Source organism: Cyprinus carpio, chromosome A6 (genome assembly GCF_018340385.1).
Source record: "Cyprinus carpio isolate SPL01 chromosome A6, ASM1834038v1, whole genome shotgun sequence".
NCBI lineage: Eukaryota > Metazoa > Chordata > Actinopteri > Cypriniformes > Cyprinidae > Cyprinus > Cyprinus carpio.
The window spans coordinates 16773940-16794196 of NC_056577.1; the positions used below are offsets into that span (position 1 = coordinate 16773940).

Sequence of the window (20257 nt, forward strand, 5' to 3'; positions counted from 1 at the left end):
TTTCCTCTCCACAGGTATCAACTTGGACGCAAAGCACAGTTACTCTGCTTTGGATGGCTTTCACCTCTGGGCTGGACACAGCGTACTGTGCTATCTCCGGAGATCTGAAGCACGCTCACAACATATACTGTACTGAACTAGGCTAGGACCAGCAGTCTCCTTGTCCTCCCGCGACGAAGTGCGTGAAGGCGGGGGTTTATCTGACAGGACACACGGCAATACACAGCAGCCCACAGCAATATACAGCACCACGTCAAAATTATAGGTTTTCACAGCATGAAGACTCACCCACCACACTCAGTGTACGAAAAGGACACCCGTCTTCCTTCACTTCGCTTGGTTCGGACCTGGCGATGGAATATGCGGCCTAGCTAGTGATGTCGTCGTTGTGACTACTTCAATAAGTATTCCTTCGGCTCTCCCACCACGCTATATTAGGGGTAGGGCCGCCCTCCTCCTCCTCTGGAGAGATCTACACAACGCCAGGTCAATATACAGGGCACTTTCGACTGGCTCTTAGTACTCACATCAATGCCGCTTCCAATCCCCTTTTTCACATCGTCTCAGTTCGCCGTATAATCCGTTCACTTCTCAACCTTTAAGGTTCGTGATGTCTTCACAATCATACAATTCCAGCCTGAGGGAGAGAGAGAGTTAGACAGCCGCCAGCAGCGCACCAAGACGGGCACAAACACAGTGCTTCACACACACCAGAAAGAGCGCCCAGACTGTGAAATAACTTGGCCTTAAGTACTGCCTTGTCCAGCGTATCCTCCAATCACCAACCGCTGTCCCTAACTAGGCACAGGTGCATCGAATTTCCTGATTTTCCTTCTTACGGCGCTACCGGAAATTCCGGTGTTCTGTTTTTTCCGGTCCGGGCGGAAACACTTACTGGAATAACCAAAAATCCCCAATTTCCAATAATCCCCAAAACACATTCAACATTAAAAAAAAGCATGTACGATTTGCAAAGAGAGTGACTGTAACTGGGGAAAAAAAGAGGCCTTTTAGAGCAATATGGGCTGTTTTAACACAGCTCCACTCAAGTACCATGATGCTATATGCCTAATGAGAAACTTGGATCCCAGCCGTCTGAATTATTTCATAGTTTTGCTATTTGAGGAGTGTTTTTTTTTTTTTTTTTCACTCTGGCTCTCTTATTACTGGAAAGATTTCAATTATTATGTTACAATTGTAAATTGGTTTTGCTCTTATGTGTGTTTTATAAAATTGAGAAAGCACAATCTTGCCATTTCTGTCAGTTCGAGATGTCTCTGATCATGAAGACTTTGAGTGAATCATTGAAATGGGCTTGAAACGTGCCACATTCCTTCCTGATGAGTGCACTGATAGTGCTGAAATGTTGACTTACATAATGACAGAGCTAAGTGCACATAGTTTACACCCATCCTGACACATTTACACATCAGCCTCGGCACCTGACCAAACATCCCATATGTCAAAAAAAACATTTTTATTTCTACTTTGGTAATCTTTACAAGTGACTCTAATTACCAACTATTATAAAAGGAAAGGAAAGGATGTGAGGCCAAGTATAGTGACCCATACTTGGAATTTGTGCTCTGCATTTCACCCATACAAGTGCACACACACACAGCAGTGAGAAGTGAACAAACACACACACCCGGAGCAGTGTGCAGCCAATGCTGTGGCAACCAGGGAGCAGTTGGGGGTTCAGTGCCTTGCTCAAGGGTCTCACCTGAGATTTGAACCTGCAACTTTTAGGTTACAAGTCTGACGCTCTAATCATTAGGCCACAACTACCCAAATAATGCAACTAAATGTTAAAACTCTCATTTTGTGAGTGTCTGTCTTTGTATTTTTACTTGGAAAAATATGCATTTAAACAGTTAATAGCTTTAAAATCTCTTATGCTTACCAACGCTGCATTTATTTGATAAAAAATACAGTAAAAACAGTAATACGAGGATGTATTTTTACAATTTAAAATAACTACAGTATTAATTTAAATATTTGTTTCTATATTTGTTACTGGCCCCATTGAACAGAAGTGTATATATATATATATATATATATATATATATATATATATATATATATATATATATATATATATTATTTTAAGTGTATTTTCTTGTTTATTGAAATGAGAAAAAAAGACGTGCTCTAAAACACTATTAAACACTCACACAAATAAATGTCTTAGGTAAAAAGAGTATGTTCACCTAAAAATTGATGTTCTGTCTTTATTTTACTCACCTTGTCGTTCAACACAAATATTATGTATTGTTCTTTCATGAATCACACCACTAGCATTTACGAAACATGCTGGGAACTAAAATGGGCACATAATCAGTTTCAGCAATGCTACACTAATATCAACAGAAATGTGTCATGTAGCAAACGAAACTAAACTTCTATTTTAAATATAACTGTGACGTTGTGTGAAATCCCACAAGTAAATTAAAATATAAAATCTATTTAAGTGTATGTGCTCTCACTAATGTTTATGTATTCTGAATGCAATCTGACTGATTAAAATATATTTTCTCTTTTTTGGAAATTTTTTGCAAAATGAGTCAACAGTCTTCTAAAAAAGTCTTTTAGATGGTGATGAAGCAGGAACAGAAACAACTCACCACACAGACACTCCATTTTTAAACTACTGCACACCTCTATTCACAGAACAATATATCACACTCTCAGCACCCATCAGAGGAAAGGCCTGCTGCAAAAAATTTTTACTTCCTTTTCTTAATCCTTTCTCTTTTATTCTGTATGCACCCTGTCTTCAGCTAGCAAGCTGTGACCTGTTCAAATATCACAGCATTACAGGCCCAAACATGCCAAAGCCTATTCATTCACTGCTAAGAGATTCTCTTCCTATCACTCTCTCTCTCTCATTCATACATCTTCAAATAATGTATTTTATTGTCTCCATTTATATTCAACTATACTGCTCTTCAAACATCTACATATATGAAACAATCCTCTCCTGAGCAATAATCTGACTTTATGTGCTTATTGAACTCTCGTATTGAACTCTCTATCTCTTTAGTGCCTCTGTTCCACATAACACACATTTTGAATCAAAGAGAAGCTTTCTATGACCTGTTTCTCCCTGAGTAGTAAAGCCATTTGTGTGGCTCCATTGTGGTGGCTTAGCTCCATTAACTCGCCTTCTTCTGCCCCACATTAAAGCCACATCTGACATATGGATCATGGGTGTAAAAATGACGTTTTTGAAATATGTCACTCACTATCTACCATTCATTGAGTTTTGCTCTGGGAGAGGAAAACATTAATGTTTCATGTTAACATTCCTCATTCATGTCACACTGTAAGTACAGCAATAGAGCAATAAATAAGTACATCAATAAAGGCAGTGCTAAAATAAAACAAACTATCTTATACTATTATACTAAATATTATATTAAATAGTTTATATGTATATGTATATATTATAGGATTTTTTATTTTAGTTTAACACACACACACACACACACACACACACACACACACACACACACACATATATATATATATATATATATATATATATATATATATATATATATGATACTTCAAAACAAAGCCTTTTCACATGAAAATATTTTAATTAAAAAAACATGAATCCTGGAGAAATCTTGAATTAATTTCCATTTATTAGGCTCCATTTACTCCGGTAATTGCTTTAACATTAGCAGATAATTGTCACGTACATGGCCCTTGTGTTTGCAGTTAAAACACTAAATTACTTGAACAGATGTGAGTCTGACCTTTGTTCCACTGAAACAAGCTGGCTGTTTTCAAGTATCCAAGCGATGTAATGCACACTATGCATACTGACATGTGTCTAAATATAACTTGAAAATAATGGCAATACGTTATAATCCTCATGACCAATGTAATTATTATCTTAACTGTTACTATAGCTGCTGATATTAGGAGAGCTGTTGTCCAACACCAGCTGTTGTTGGACTACAATCTTCTGTTGCTCATAAAAGTATTTTGGAGATCCTGTATCCGTTACACATTATACCGGCACCACATGGTAAAAAATAACTAAGAGGACACTTTTAAACTTGAAGGTTAAATGACCATTTGTACCAATCAGCAGACAGTTTTTTTCACTTTCACAAAAGGACCACATGTCTTTTCAACTCACACAGAAAAAGGCCTTTGGAGCTCTATGATTTTCCTCTGGAATCACTTTGTTGAGATATATTTAAAGCTTGATTCTCTCTACAATGGAGACCAAAAGACATTCCTTGAGTTTTACAGCTGAGGCAAACTCTGCTAAAGCACTTTGGAGATGGCTGTGTATTTAGACTGTCTAATTAGAATTCCTGATGCACTGAGAAAAAAGGCAAACCCTTGCACCTGTTATGATTACACTTTTCATGTTGCTTTAATAAAGGCATCCGAAGTGTATTTCCAGATAATAACTGTACATGATGCATCGAGATGTGTTGTGCTCTCAACCTGTAGCTCTGGTGTTCTTAAATATCTCCCTCAACACATTTTGATTAATAGATGGCAGAAATTTAGCAAGAAAATTTAGAGGGAGTCTTTCAGCATGAACGTATATGAACACAGAGTTGAATATTTCGCCAGAATATGCCCCTTTTTTTATTTCAGGTCAGTAAGTATACGGATAAAAACATTTTTGTAGCAAAATCTCCTCAAATACACTCTTGAAAATAAATGTTATTGGCATCTATGGTTTCATAAAGAACCTTTAATACCACAAATGGCTCTTTAGATTAAAAAAATGTTCTTCTAAAAAAAGTCGCATTACTTAAAAAAAAAAAAAAACTTTATTTTTTAGAGTGTATGAGCTAAATAAAATCTAATAAAGATGTGGGTTTAGTCCTTACCAGAGGCTGTAATAAAATGCTCAAAAAAATACTGGATATGATGAAAGATTGTCACCATGCTCCCTATCCACCTGTCTGACAACTGAGTGCGGATTATAGCAGAGCATTCTGGGAATGCAAATCAGGCCCTCTTCATACCCATTAAGTCGAGCAACAGCTTCAAACGCCGATTTGTTCTGCAAATAGTCCATTCAGTGTGGGTCCAGAAAGCTGTAACACCTTTCTCTCCCCCTGCGGTAATTGAATCTTCAAAGGGGCATGTCCACCCCCTGTTCTTGTCCGCTACAAGGACCGTGGAATGAATAACATGTTCATATGAAAAGAGAAGAAAGTATACATGTTTATCCATGTTCAATTAGCCACCCCGTCATCTGCATTCATAATTACGACATAAGAACATGACACAATTAAGGAACAGAGAGATGGCACCACATTTAGGGAGGTTCAATAAAACATAGTTTTGCAAATGAGCTCTATTCTCAAGAGAAACTCGACAAGATGAATTACTGAGATCATACAAATCCTTTGGTCTCCTGATGGAAAATTGGATGTTGAGAGTGTTCTTTGAGATACTGTACATAATTCATATTGAGTGATTTCAGAGGTGAACACCTGTGAGAGATTTAGGACTAACCCAAGGTAAATTCATGGCGCTTAAAACATAGTCTGCATACGTAATTGAGCATAAAAACAAACTTTTCACATGAGGACTTTCACTTCAGCTGCCAGCCAAATTCATATTAAAAATCTTTGACACAGAAATGATTTAAATAGGATTTAAAAAGGGATGTTTTAATTTCATTTTTTTATTAATTAAATACACCATATTGGAGCAAATGTCTCTGAAAATATCACAAATAGAATTCTCTCTCATTCTGCATTTATAGGTTGACAGCTATGAGCTTCATTTTTTGTTTGGGAAAATGGAATAGAGTTAGCTGCTGTGTGTAGTATGTACGGTAGCCACAATGGGACAAAAACATTTACATGCATACGTACTGTACATGGTAGTTCTACAAATACACCAAGAGTGTTCATGATTTGATTTCCACAAAAAAGCCACGGATACTTCTTTGAACCCAGTCTTCAGGATTTTTATATCATCTGAAATGAAACACGTTCCCTTTACAACATCTAAAATATAGAAAGAGAAGATACCATGTTGTGAAGAAAAGGAGAATAGACAAGGTAGGACAAAAATATAAAGGCAAAAAGAAAGTCAGTATTCCCCCACTAAATTTTCAAACAAGTGTTACGAAAGATTCAAAAATCGCTGTAGTGGATCAGCTTCATTTGTCATTTTAATTTCACCCTTTCTGTCTCTTTTTTTACTCAAAAACAACATCCTCCAGCTGGTCTCTCTCTGTGTCAGTCTTTGAGTCCCTCAGGATCAGAGGTCTCGTCTGGGTCAGTTCATAGAGTCCTCAGTATCCCCCCTCCAGGGCCTCATGGGTATTTTCCATCCATGATTCGGGAGTTTGGAGTAAAGGGTGGGAAAGGGGGGCTCTGGCTATTGCAGATCAAGGTGGAGCTCAAGCCTGAGATCGGCGCTCTGGTTTGGAGTAGCGGAGCTTTGAGAAAAGGAGTGGGATGGGGTCCGATCCGAAAAGGTCTTCAGTGACAATGAGCGAGGGGCTGAAATGAAGGCACACATCCTGCTTTGAGCAACTCCTACATCCTAACACACCTGAAAGACAAAGAGAGAGAAACTGGTTAGAAACACTTTTACAACCAAAAAGATTACAACCAGTAATTGGGTTGATGACAAATTTTGTCAAAGTTAAAAAAAAAAAAAAAAAAAAAAAAAACCTTTAACAAATATTCTTTAAAAACATATAAAAAGTTGATTGTATTATATATGATTACATATGGTTTTGAAAACATTTATACACTATATTAAAAAAAAAAACAAGGTTTACATTTATTGACAACATTTTCTGAAAAAGTAACAATTAAATCCAAACGAATAACATTTTCTGTTCACCTTGAATATATATGCGTGTATTAATCATAATCATGTGTATGATAATTTTATCTTAAACATTTTTAAATATAGTTTTTTAAATTAAAAATATAAATATAATAAAATATATATTCTCACTTGCCCTGTCTTAAAATGTCAAATTATCTGATATTTTAAAATACTTATTGTCCTTTTGTTCTGGTATCATATCCTGTATTTTAATTTATTTTATTAAATTTGTTTTTATTTATTTTATTTTATTAATTTATTTTATTTTTTTATTTTATTTTATGCTGGTCACACCACAAGTATTAATACATGAAACAGATAAATGAATCTTATTACAGACCTTAAAATCATGTTCATCTTTTAAAAGGTCTAGTCAAGTAACTGGAAGTGTGAATTGTGTTTTAATATATTTTTGAAAAAATGTCATGACACTGACCCAAATTAACTAAATGTACATTTTGATATAAGCAACAGTCAGCAAGTTTTGAAAATTCAATTGAAAATAAAAACAATAATAATAATAATAAAAAAAACTGTTGTAGTAAGTCTAAAAAGTCATATAATATAGCAACATCTTTCAATGGGAATCATAAAAATTGCATGTTCTCTTAAATAACATACTCTATTTCCATTGTCAAATGAAGACCGCCAATTCTGCTAAAGCCCCCTGATTAACTCATTGATCAGTAAGGCTTTCAAATCCATCTGCTGCCCTACTTCCTCTGCATTTTAAGTGCATATTGTAAAGCTAGTCTCTTTTTGTCTCATTTTTAACAATGATGTGCCACAGTCCCCATGCTGCTAAGTTCTTGCGCAGGAGAGACAATTATCCCAATATCCAAGCACAGCGTTCTGCTTTCACAGACAGTCACGGCAAACTTTTTACCCCCTAACATTCTCCTTCCTTTTGTTTTTTAAACATTCTAGGGGGGCAATTTGCTTTTCCCGTCCTACCTCAAGTTACTAAGGGGTTTCAAACTACTGTAATAGTAATTGCAAGCCCCCCACGCCACCCCACATTGGAGGGCTAATTAAAGAGACGGAGGCTGTGAAGGTTTGGATCCCCTGGGTTCAGGCTCAGCATGAGAAAGGTAATTTGTCTGTCCTGAACAAAGAGATTAGCGAGAAGCCGGGGAGCTACTTAATAAATGAGCATCAAATGTCCTCAGCCGTGGACACGGACAGCACCAATTATGTCACCATGAAATTGCACATAATAAAAACAATGGCTGCCGGACGAGGCCTCCTATCTGTCTAGGGAAGCATTCAGTCATCTCTCTCTCTCTCGCGCTCCTTTCTGTACCGGCTTGTTTCAGCTCTCAGCTTATTTCTATAGGTCCAGAGGAGAATTACAGCAAACTTCAAAATCTGAGCAGAGAGAATGCACTGTAATCTCATGAATTACGCTGTATATTCACTGCAGTGGTGAATAAGTTTCCTAATAATGATTTGAATCTCTCTGTACCAAGCAAAAAACACAACTGTTTTAAGTATCTCCTGAGGACACGTGGACCTTCTCTATCCCTACTTGGTGAAGAGGGGCATCTGGGTGTATTTAAGAACTCTCTCTCCGCTATAATTAAAGCAGCGAGGCCAATATTCAGATTGCATTTTAGCATTAATAATTCAGCTGTTTTCACTACAATTGATGTCAGCACATAAATAAAGAATGAGGCCTCATATTTACACAGCGGCAGCCGCCGAGCGAGAGGTGGGCAGAGGAAGGAGGACGAATGGAAGGATGGGGGCTTAAACAGACATTTAAAATTAAGCATGATAATGCAAAGGGTTTCAATTTGAAACTCGACATGCTCTTGGAGCTAATTTGTAAAAGTGACGATGCCTTAAAAGGCCACTAACGGAGCACCGAGCTTAATGGAGCTGTTTCCCCCGGCTCACTACGTCTCTCCTCAAAACTATTTTTTTCCCACTGAAGGTGAAATAAATGTTCACTGGGAAACTCGACAACTGTCCGAGCTCTCTCACATACACTCTCACATCCCCATCAATACTGATTATGTGTCACTGAGCTGATGTTTTCAGTGCTGCAGAGTGATACTATCGGCGGGTGGCTGACTACACAATGAAGTCTTATTGCAGACGGTCCCAAAGGCGAGAAGGAGAATTAGGTAAATTATTTGCCTGCGTGGCGTCTGGTTTTGTTTATTTAAAGCTTGCAGTGCAGCGTCGGAGGAGTAAATAGTCAGACAGAACTGTGGCGGTGAAAACAGAAACGAAAATGGGACAGAATGCTTGATGCCAGCTAGCTTTTTTTTTTTGTAAAAACATATAATAAAAGCAGATTAAGAAATGAAAACACACCTTTTGTTATTGAGCGATTATTAAGTGAGTACATGAAAATCTGTGACCAATATTGTCAGGATTTCAAGTTTTGTACCTTGTGGATAGCAAATGAATTCTACATAATCAGTATTGAATGTGAATTTGTCAGAGTTAGAAATACATTTTTCCACTCCTTGCCTGTCCTGTATCTAAAAAGCTTGCATTAGCTGTGATCTCATTTCAGCAAGTTGTGATCAATTTAGCTTCCAGCCAGGATGAATTACACTTGTCCTCTAGACCTGACTATGGGTTAGGGGCACAGCATTAGATGTACGGTTCTGTTCCTTAAAACTTCACTATGTAAATAAAACAGAAATTAAAAGCAGTACTTTGATTAAGGACTGACTGAATGGTGTGTTTGGCTTAAAAAAATACATTAAGTGGTCCTGAACATATAGAAGAGGATTTTAAGTGTGAAATTTTGATTGCAGACAGATAGCCGCTCTCACTTTCTGGTCAGGCAGTAGAGGGTTAGTCTGCAGTGAACTCAAATGGCCGTTGATGAGTGCTGTGGGTCTGTCGTGTTCGCAGAACAAGCTGCCGTTGATGTAGTGAAACCTGTCACCAGGGACCAGCCGGTTCCGGCAGGTAGAACATGTGAAACACTGCAGGAGACAATGAAAAGGACTCCATTACCCACAATTCTCAGCATATTACATAAGATCTCTGATCAATTTCTGGAAAAGTTCAATCATTATCTACTTATTTTAACTTCTCATTATTTCCTTATGGGGATTCCACATGGGCTAAATATTTTACTGACTAAAACATGCACATCCTATTTTTGATTTGGTATCAATCAATCAAAAAAAAAACAAAAACAAAAAAAACCATCAAACAATCATTGAAAAGCAGACTCTATGGAGTGTGAAAGGATTCTGTAGTGCAGTGAAGCATTTAATTCTAGAGCAGCAGTGGTCACTTAAAGATTAAAGGTTACCTTGAGATGGTACACGTTTCCCTGTGCCCTCATAACCAGTTCACTGGCTGGGATGGACTGACCACACGCGCTGCACGCCCCACTGTTCCCAAATAATCTGTGAAAAGAAACAGAAACATGTTAGCATTGTCAAAATAAGAGATAAAGTGTGAGCCCTGAATCTGTCTTAGACAAAACCTAAATCAAAACACTGTGAATGTTATTGCATGACAGAAATTACCATTAAATTACCATTAACTATTCATTAAGATGTACAAATTATATGAAGGAACACAAACATTACTACCACATTTCACACCAATATCTCCTGACCAGTATCTCACTCCTTTACGTGATCTATTTTCGTTCACACAGTGTGACCTGTGCAAACAAATTAAATCTTTAAATAACCAAAACCATAAATTACATGCATTTTAATAGTGATTTTTTTTTTCCAGTGGTATTTTATAAATAATATTTTCAGTCTGTTTTTTTAAATGAACTTCTCCTGTGGCTTCAGAAGGTTAGGTTGACTACTGTTCAAAAGGGGTACGTTTTTTTATCTTTTCAAAAGAAATCTCTTATGCTCATCAAGGCTGCATATATTTAATCAAACAGTAATATTGTGAAATATTATCACCATTTAAAATAACTGTGTTCTATTTATCATATTTTAAAATGTAATTTACTCCTATAATGGCAAAGCTGTATTTTCAGCATCATCACTCCAGTCTTCAGTGTCACATGATTCTTCAGAAATGGTTCTAATATGCTGATTTGCTGCATTACTTATTATTTTCACAACTGAAAACCTGCTGCTTATTTATTTATTTATTTATTTTTATTTTATTTTATTTGTACTACTTTATTTTATTATTTTGTGGAACCTAGAATAATTTGTCCAGGTTTCTTTTTTAAATAGAATGTTTAAAAGAACATAATTTATTTGAAATAGAAATCATTTGCAACAATATTGGTAAATTTAATGTGTCCTGAATAAAAGTATCCAAAAAAAAATAATCTTACTTAAAACTTTTAAAAGGTGGTGTAAATAATGCATGTGGACTAATATTACAATGCTTCATAGTATTTTATTGTACTTTCTGGAGCTAGAAAGCCATTGCCAGCATCCTCTTTCATTGTATGGAAGAGAGCAGCATTAACATTTTTAAAAACTTCTCCTTTTGTGTTCTACGTTTGAAAGTAAGTCATATGAGTGATGACTTGAGAGATTTTAAATAAAACACAATGGACATCACAAGGTCCTTATTTCTGTGTGCATCAAAAAAGGTTTGTTAACCTGTTTGGCCTTGTTTTACTGTAACAGTCGAATCCTTGCGAGGATAGGTTAAACCATTTCAATCCTGTGCCCGGGCCTCCCTTTCTCCCTCTCACAGTCTCTCTCTCTCTCACATGCACACATGCAGAACAAATTACATCTTCAACATTCTGATGTAGGAAAAATAAAATCATAGTAATATTGGCAAACCAAATGAAAAAATCCTGCGTCCTGTCCTCCTAAAGCCTCTGCCACTGGGACTAAGTATTACCTTTGGTGTTCATTTTTTGCAACCTAATAATAACCTAGAACATAAGCAATCAGGGCCTAAGAATATTTGATTGTACATCTAGGCGGAGACACAGCGCTTTTGCCATTAGGACTCAAGCGAGTGCTCAGTCACTGCCGCCTTTCCATTAGAAACCCTTGGCTACCCGGGTTGATATATAATGTTCATGGGTTAACCTTTTCAATCATGGTGTCAACACTTTAGATTTGCTTCTGCTCATCTCTTTCGTCTCTAACCTTCTCTCTCTCTCTCCCTCTCTCTCAGTCTCTTGATAATGAAATGCTTGCTCCTGCTTCCTTTCTATCTGCCTTCTGAGTCCACAATTTAGATTACTTCATCTTGCCGAGCAACAAACTGAATGAAATTTCGATTTGAGCAGAAAGTAATTTACTGGGATCTGGACCCATTTGTCATCATATCTCACTGGCTGTTTGCTCTATCACTGCACTTTTCCTATGCAATCAAATAAGACCACAGCATCTGACAAGCTCCAGAGAGAGAGAGAGAGAGGGAGAGAGAGAGAGGGAAATATGAGGAAAGAAGCCAGAAAGAAAGCGACCGTTAGAAGGATAGAGGGAGGGACATTGGGAATGGCTACAAAAGGATAGAGAGGAAAGAGATGAAGGAAATGTTGGGTGTCACAGCGTGTCCCTCATGTACACAGTTACAGATTAACCTAAGAGTTCATGGAGGATTTCTTCTTCAAGATTCTTCCAACTCGTAAAAAGATAAACGCACATTGTACGGATGCCGATATAACATCACAGCATGCATGTGAACGTGTACGTTCCGACATCGAAACTGCTGTCACCTGCGATGTTTTGCATACACGTGTGGCGTTTATTGAGGGCACTACACGACGAGCGAGTGAAGCTTTGAGAGTTTCTCTTCAGCGGCGGCTGTAGGGGGAGGCGGGGGGAGGGGAAAAAAAATTTGGCTGTGGCATCGATTGGAGCAGCTCAATCAAAACTCAATTTCAAACGTAATTAGCTGTAGGCTTGTGACAACAGCGCAGCTTCAATGGCGTCGATGGGCCAGTCATGCTAGGCAAATGTCAGGGGGGAAGGTCTTTAAACGCTGCAGTTTGATTCACCTGTAAAATGACATCTTCCCCCGGCCTTGAGAAAGCAATCTGCCACGCCACGACGTGTGCTTGATTTGACAATCCCCGAGAGCTCGCACCTAAATTCACTTACAAGCACATATTATCTGGGATCCGGCCTCAGAGTGCGCTCCCCTTTTAATTGTCCCAGTGTCTTTCAGAGGAAAACCGTGAAGAATCTCCAGGCAACCTTTTTATTTTCTTGCCTCTCTATACATAGTATAGCAGGTTAATTATTTGAGCAGGGGATGGCTGCTGATAGCATTTGATTTAAAGGCCTGAAGGCTTTAGGTGCTCAATTAAGTTGCTATCAGTCTGCTCCTCACCTCTAATGGTCTCTCTCGCCATTGAACTTCTGTGCTGACGAGGGAAGCGTAGAGGAGCGATATCACGGGTCACCATAATTAAGGCCAAGGGACTCTTTAATTACAATGACACCACCAGTTTTGGCTTCCTTCTCCTCAAATCAGCCTTTCCTTTGCTGTTTTCTCACTTTCTAGGCATTCAGCCCCTTGATCAATCAGAGGAGGAGGATTTTGTCAGCGAAACATTGCGGAATGCTGATTTATTGACTTGCTCCGTCTCGGGAACGGGCGGAATAAAGAGGGGCTACAATCTACGGCTGTCTTTCATTACGAAAGCAAGACAAGAAATCTGTCTGCGCTCCATAGGCGATGTCTAGAGGATTTAATTTTGGATACCGACTGTGAGGTAAAATACAACCTAGCAGGGCTGTTTTTGGGCCATCTGGCAGTAGCTCGGCCTCTTAAGCGGAACCTTTTGAGTGGAGAGATGTAAGTTGTTACAACAATGATTTCTGCAACACAGTCCATTATAAAAATGCCTCTCAACATTAACAGCCAAAGCACCTTAAAAGCACTGGGCCATATTGATACTTAAGTAGGGCTTTTGTATAATGGCAATGTTACATTAGGGAGAGAGAGAGGGAGAGAGAGAGAAGGTGGGTGGGGTGGAAGGGAAGGGTAGCAGGAGATTTCACGGTAAAGAGAGCGGCGGGCGGGCGGGCGGGCGAGGGGGCTGAAAGCAGCCAAATGACACTTGGTTAATTCAGAGCAACAGATCCAGTCCCAAGTGGATTGAAGGCCTTGAATTAATTCTGTTATGACAAATCAAGATAAACGTTTCCCCTAAATTGCATGCGATTTAATTAATTTCTGAGATCCAAGTATTTCCTGGCTTAATAGTTCACATGCTCCCGTGCTGTCATAGTGCTTGAGTGGGCAGACTTCAAAGTGATATTAAATAACAAACTATTAGATTTACCTAGCACGTTCTATTGGAAAAGTGCCATTTAATTACCTGGCTCTATTCAATTAAAATGACAGTGTTTTTCCCCCCGACCTAATGGTCACATGATTGCTCACTCCCCAAATGAATTCCCTCCCTCTCTCTGTCTCCGTTCTCTCCAGCTCACACACAAAAAAAAATATCAGCAATGGCTTAGGGACAACATGATTTCGAATGAGTCCCTCCTGCTTCTCTGGGGCTAAAACTGCTGAAATCTACAACTCATGGCAGTTGCCCTTGTGCTCAGAGTTGGCGCTGGTGGCCTGGAGCTGAGTGGTATCAGAAGCCTATCATCCCATGTCATTTCCCCCCATCTGCCATTAGGGAAAATGGGTTGCGTTTTCGCTCGCTCCATCCCAATCAATCGCTAAGCCTCTTTGCATCAGTGGTATTAATATAATTCTGGATATGTAACTTCATTATTTACACAGCAAGGGCAATTTAATAATCCATTACAAAAATAAGGGAGGCCCCTTTAAAATCCCCTAAGGGGACTGGCCTTCGCAATAATCCCCTCTTCTCTCTCTCTCCCTCGCTCTCCCGCTCTCTCAAAAGCCAATTTGGTTAATTAAATGTTTTGTTTGCAATGTGGCTCTCATTCATTTCGGACACGTCATTGGAAGCGGATAGGAGCCAGGCACTAGATCTCATTAGATAAAACCCTTCAGGACTAAAGGAAAATGGAGGGGGACTCTAATTAAAGCTTTTAATTGTGTGGACTCACTGTCAGATGTTATTTTTCCCCTCTCTCTTATCTCTCCTCAGATCACAGGCTCGCACGAGTTGTGTTTTAGCTCTGTTCTCCCGCCCGATGCGCTCTCATTTCAAGGAGAAAGGTGTAGCTACTTTTCCCTCCCTGCTCATTTTAATTAGGCTCACAGGCCCAATTCTAGTGGCGAGTCTTGTGGACTTGATCCCTTCAGATCAGGTGAAGTGGAAAGAGTGAAGGCACTTTTCACATTTGGACTGGTCGTCTCAGGTTTGCTCTGGTTGACACCTGTTGTTAAAGCCTGCCAGCAATAGTGTCAGTGCGAGGCTTCGCTGAATTATCCAGGGCGAAGCACATGCCAAGGTAAATACTCACTAATGACTGCACTTCTGCCAAAAAACACTCTTTTCCGGCAGGAAGAGCAGAATATATCATGGATACTCCATTTTATGAATTAACTTTTAAATTGGTCTGCCTGTTTTAATAAGAAAAATCTAGGTGTTCCATTATCAAAGTTACTCAAACAGTGTTTTTCCATTCCCTCAAAACCAAAGAAATAATCCAAGAAGACTTCAAACTTCTCAATGCTAGAAGTTCTGGAGGCTTCGTAGGGCGTTCTGTTTGCCCTTGCAGAGGTCAAGGCATTGAAGGATCTGCCTGTCAAATCAGGCCATCCACATCAGCTGAGTGAGACTGCCGAGCCGTCACCCTGCCACCGCTTTGGGTGTCAGACTTACTTGCGTAAATATTTAAAAAGGGTATTTTTGCTAATTAAATGTTCTCTTTGTTATAAACAAAACATGCTGGAGAGGATGTGAAAACTCTCTTAAATTCATGCAGAGTCGAAGGTCAGCTCTGCCTTACCAAATCGAGTTTTCTAGCATCTCGTATAGGAAACACACACATTATCCTAGCAGCACGGCTTCTTTTGCTTAAGGATGAAATATGGCGAGAGCCACAGACTTGCAGATGTTCTGCAGAGAGAATCCCCTTCGTCTTCTGCTCTGTCAACATGTCAGTGGCTTGACTTCTTTTTTTAAGAGTGTCTCGTTGAGGGTTTAAACCAGCGTGCTTTAACGAGGGCCGCTGACGGCACAATCTGAGACACATGTTCTCAATGGAAAATACGCTCCACTCCGTGAGAAGCTTGATGGCTTCTAACTTTTTCCTTAATATTTTTTTTTTTCTTGACAACCATCACTTCATCTAATCATTACATGCCTAATGTCATTTCATGTGGTCGTTGGGCTGTCATAATATCCAGATGTATGAACGATCTGAAGTTTGGCTTCAAAGACTTTGAGAAAGGAGCACAGCACAAAAACACTATCCTCAAAACACATTCGTGAAGACCCCAGCGCATCAGCAATATGAAGGAACATAAAGGGAATGCCCTTTATGAACACAAAAAGACCTCAGTGCTGACACCTTCCTCAAACATGTGAATATGGCTGTGTTTGTGAAAAATAAATATATCGAACCTGATGTAGTCATTTCTACATAGGATCATGCCACTCTTGGTGTAGCAGGATGTGCCGATCTCTCCGAGCTGGGCCTGGCAGCAGGAACATTTCAGACAGCGGCTGTGCCAATAGCTGTCCATGGCATACAGGAGAAAACGGTCGGCAATCTTTCCCCCACAGCCCGCGCAGCGCTTCCACGACAGAGATCCCGCTCCAACAGGTGGGGGCTGGGCACTTCCTCCAGGGTTCACCATTGTGTCTGCAGAAACATAATAAGACAGAAGAGAGACATGGTTAGAACTGAGCAGTCATTTAAGAGTAAAGAAGTTCTTTTTTTTTTTTTTTTATTAGTGCATCAAGAGGACATTATGAAAATAATAAAGGACTATTTCTTTTTAACATTTGCTAGTTTTTTTGCTCAAAAAAATTCTGCAAACCTCTTTGGAAGGTGTGGTTGCCAGAAAAGTATTCAAATACCATCAGCATTAAAATAATCCATATCTAACAAAGTCAGCACACTTAAGTTTCCTGAACTTCTGACAGAAGTTTTGTCATTGCATTATCTAAAACACCTGGAGCCTGAACACTGACCCAAAACATTTCATGTTTTCAGAGTCACGCTTCCTAAAAGCTCTTTTGAAATCATTGAAATGCATATGATGCCTGCAAGCAAATCTGAGAATTGTTTTAAGTGGCAGACTATCCTTGATCTTTATCTAAGTGCTGAAGTCAGCTCCCTTGGTCCATTTGTAATAAATGTAAGTTTGCTGATAACATTAGAGTCGCTGGAACAATTAAAAAGGTGCTGGCTTTTGTTAGGTTGTCTACATTGCTTTTAAACCACATTTACCTCAACCTTCATGATGTTTAACATGAGAAAGAGAGAGAGAGACCTAAGTGCTACTGCGGCCAGAAGTGGAGCAGTTAATTGGGGAACCTTGAAGTTGCATGAACCATTCAGAGCTCGACATATTCCACTCGCCTTCACTGAGGTTATCAGATGACGGATTTCCAGCCAACGTCATGAAGAACATTCAGTAGCGTTCGCTTTGGGGACTGGTCACTGCCGCGTGAAATTACCCCCGGTATGCTGGATCATTCAGCATATGCAAGAATCAGTTAATACCGGCCCACAGAAATATCTGCCTCTGACAGAAATCACATTAACCACAAACCCTCATTTATGGTTGCAGTTCTGTACTTTGGTCTGTTGATCCATCAGTACCGCATGTGTGCACTTCTGCTCCATCCTTCCACTAATACATCTGAAATTTTAATCTTTCCCAGGTTTCATAAGGAGGACCGCTGGACCGAAGTGGGAAAGATTCAAATTGAAGATATATTCATGGAAGGCTGTAAGCCAAATCTTTGTTGAAAGGTAATTAGAGGAGAAGAGAGAGGCGGGGGGTAGAAAACATTGCACTGAGAGAGAGCGAGAGAGAGAGAGAGAGAGAGAGAGAGAGAGAGAGAGAGAGAGAGAGGCATTCAGTAACCCCATTAGTAGAGGCTCTTCGGGACAAGCAATACCTTAGTGCTGATTAAATCTAAAGGGAGATGAATCAGAGACCGAAAGTGACTCCCCCAGATAAATAAGATCGGACCATCGTCAAGTTTCATTCCCAGTAAGCAGGAAGAGGGGATATTTGAAGAGAGGGAGGGGGTGGCTTTTAAGTCAAATGGGCAAACTCAAGTAATTACACGGACAGGCAATTTAAGCGAGGGGATGTGCAGAAATATAAAACAGATCAGCAGCCCATGGCCAGAAATACAGATCGCAGTGCTGGAGCCTAAATACAGCTGCAGCTGCTGCTCCTACTACTACAATGCACAAACCACAGCAAAAGATACAGAATTGCGCTTATGTTATGGTTTGTTGATAATCTGTACAGCACGCGCGCACTTCTGCGGCACTATTATGACATGATAAACTCAAAAAGCCTGCAATTTCCATCGAGCTCACATCTAAATGTGTGGTCTTGATGGGAGTAAACACATAAGCGCAACGCTCATGTCCAATACAATACATTACAAGCTCTAGTTATTACGTTATTCGTGACATGCAACACAAATAAAATACAACGAACAATTCTAAATAAATAATTGACTTTTTTTATGCTTACATACTAATCTGGAACATTGTGACGCTCCGTCACAAAACGTGTCTCCCTCTCGCTACATGAATTTTTTATTCATAAAATAAAAAGTGATGTTGGGTAATGTACTCACCTATATGAAATGCAATGGTTGAATGGTTGGTGAGAAATGTACAGCAGTCTGTTTTCTCGGTAGACAATAAAAAGAACGCGCACAGTCCAGCAAACTCGACAATACTTCAGTGCTGCGAAAGAGTCAAGCAAATGGAGATTTCAGATTGTATTTCCACTGTTGCCGTCCCGTCACCTTTTCAGATGTTCTGGTTATGACTGGAAAGATCGGCTGCGGTTTGGTTAAACGAGCGCTCGGGAATGTCTTCCGTAATTTCCATAGAGGAAGCGAGAACTCTGTTTGGAACTGTCCACTCGCGTTGATGTCTGGCCGCTGCTTGTCGCTTGTACTCTACATGTGTCAGTGACAGAAAAAAGCCCAGCGTAAACCTCCTCTCACAGGATGACGTCAATCAGACTGCAGCCAATCATAGCGCACCCCGTTCAAGCGGATTCACAAATCCAGCCAATCAGAAGAAGGCGAGATTGATTTAGACACACACTGTTCAAAGGAGGAAAGATTGCGGTTGAGTGGGCTCTTTCTGCTTTTTGAGGTTGGATGGAGCAGTGGTTCTCAACCGGGAGGCCGGGACCCACTAGGGGGGCTCGGCAAACTTTGAAGGGACCACAGAATGCCTTACAATTACTACAAAGAAATTGTTATATTAAAATGATAACACAATTAAAACGCAAAAACTGCTAGAAAAAAAAAGCATCTTATTTCTTACGTTATTTCTCAACTATGGAAAATGAGTAGACAGTCTTATAATTTTAGTTATGCTGATAATTGACAATGTTTGATTTGCTAAGAGCATAGTTTCTGGTTCACAATAAATACTTTACTTTAAGCTGTTAGCTATTTGAGCAGAGTAGTTTAAGTTTATGAAGAATGTCTGCAAAAACAAATTCTGCATCTGGAGAACTCCAACAAAACAGATTTGTTACTTACATATTTTGTTGTCTCATACTTCAGGGAAATCTTGAGATTAAATATGAATAATTCGTTTTAATGTAGCCTACTGACAGCCCTTGGTTTTGTTCATAAAAGTTTTAAAACAAACTTGTGATTTTTGTTATCATACCAGCAGAAGTACAGGAGGGAAAACAAGGCTGTGTAAAGAGCCAATATTGAAAAAAAAAAAAAAAAAAAAAAAAGTGGTACACAGATTTTTTGATATATGGAAACGGTACAACCGGTGTATGTTAGTATAACAGGCAAGCAGAATTCAGTATTCTCTGAAAATATTTCCCCTGCAATGGCAGATTATGATTCTTCTCATATAATGAGAGGATTTGTTGCCAATTCTAACCATTCCAAAGTAAAAAAAAAAAAAAAAAAAAAAAAAAAAACTGACTATGGTGCACAAACTATACCGACTACGGTGCACAAACTAAAAATACTATAACTATAAAAGTCCATTTGGTTTCATGTACAAGGTTAACATTCAGTCTACCATCAGACAAGTCACGCTTATGTTCCTTATTACAGTGGCGCCATCCACTGGTAGAAAGAAGAACTACAATAATAGATTTTGTTGTTACAACTAGTAGATTTTCTCCTGTACTGTCTAGTCACAAAGCCTTGATGCGCATAACCAGAATACATTCTGAAAATAATCTACAATATTTTTATTAATTTAACTAACTGATAAGGCTCCTCAATATGTCACAAATTTTGTCTAAATCTGCCAACATTCACAGACTTGCCATGAAAAACAAATCCTTTTCAACTAAACCTTATAAGAGAAATGGCTGTTTGTATATTTCCATGGGCAGAGATACATATAGCTGCATTTAGCTCATG

At 39.0% G+C, this 20257-nt stretch overlaps 1 protein-coding gene across 1 annotated transcript; it reads right to left on the reverse strand.

Annotated features, from left to right (window-relative positions):
• Positions 1-5630: 5630 nt before the first annotated feature.
• On the reverse strand, positions 5631-18820 carry LOC109063238 (LIM domain transcription factor LMO4). The gene is made up of 5 exons (XM_042758214.1): positions 18476-18820; positions 16268-16508; positions 10121-10217; positions 9630-9785; positions 5631-6552 (listed from the first exon to the last, which is right to left on the reverse strand). The coding sequence occupies exons 2-5, from the start codon at positions 16501-16503 to the stop codon at positions 6544-6546; spliced, it is 498 nt and encodes a 165-aa protein (XP_042614148.1). The 5' UTR covers positions 16504-16508; positions 18476-18820; the 3' UTR covers positions 5631-6543.
• Positions 18821-20257: the final 1437 nt, after the last annotated feature.

Coding starts and splice junctions, on each gene's coding strand:
- LOC109063238 (XM_042758214.1), bottom strand. CDS start 16,503: ATGGTGAACCCTGGAGGAAGTGCCCAGCCCCCACCTGTTGGAGCGGGA. Junction 10,218..16,267: donor TGTAGAAATGACTACATCAG/GTTCGATATATT, acceptor TTCTTTTCACAG/ATTATTTGGGAACAGTGGGG. Junction 9,786..10,120: donor GAAACGTGTACCATCTCAAG/GTAACCTTTAAT, acceptor TGTCTCCTGCAG/TGTTTCACATGTTCTACCTG.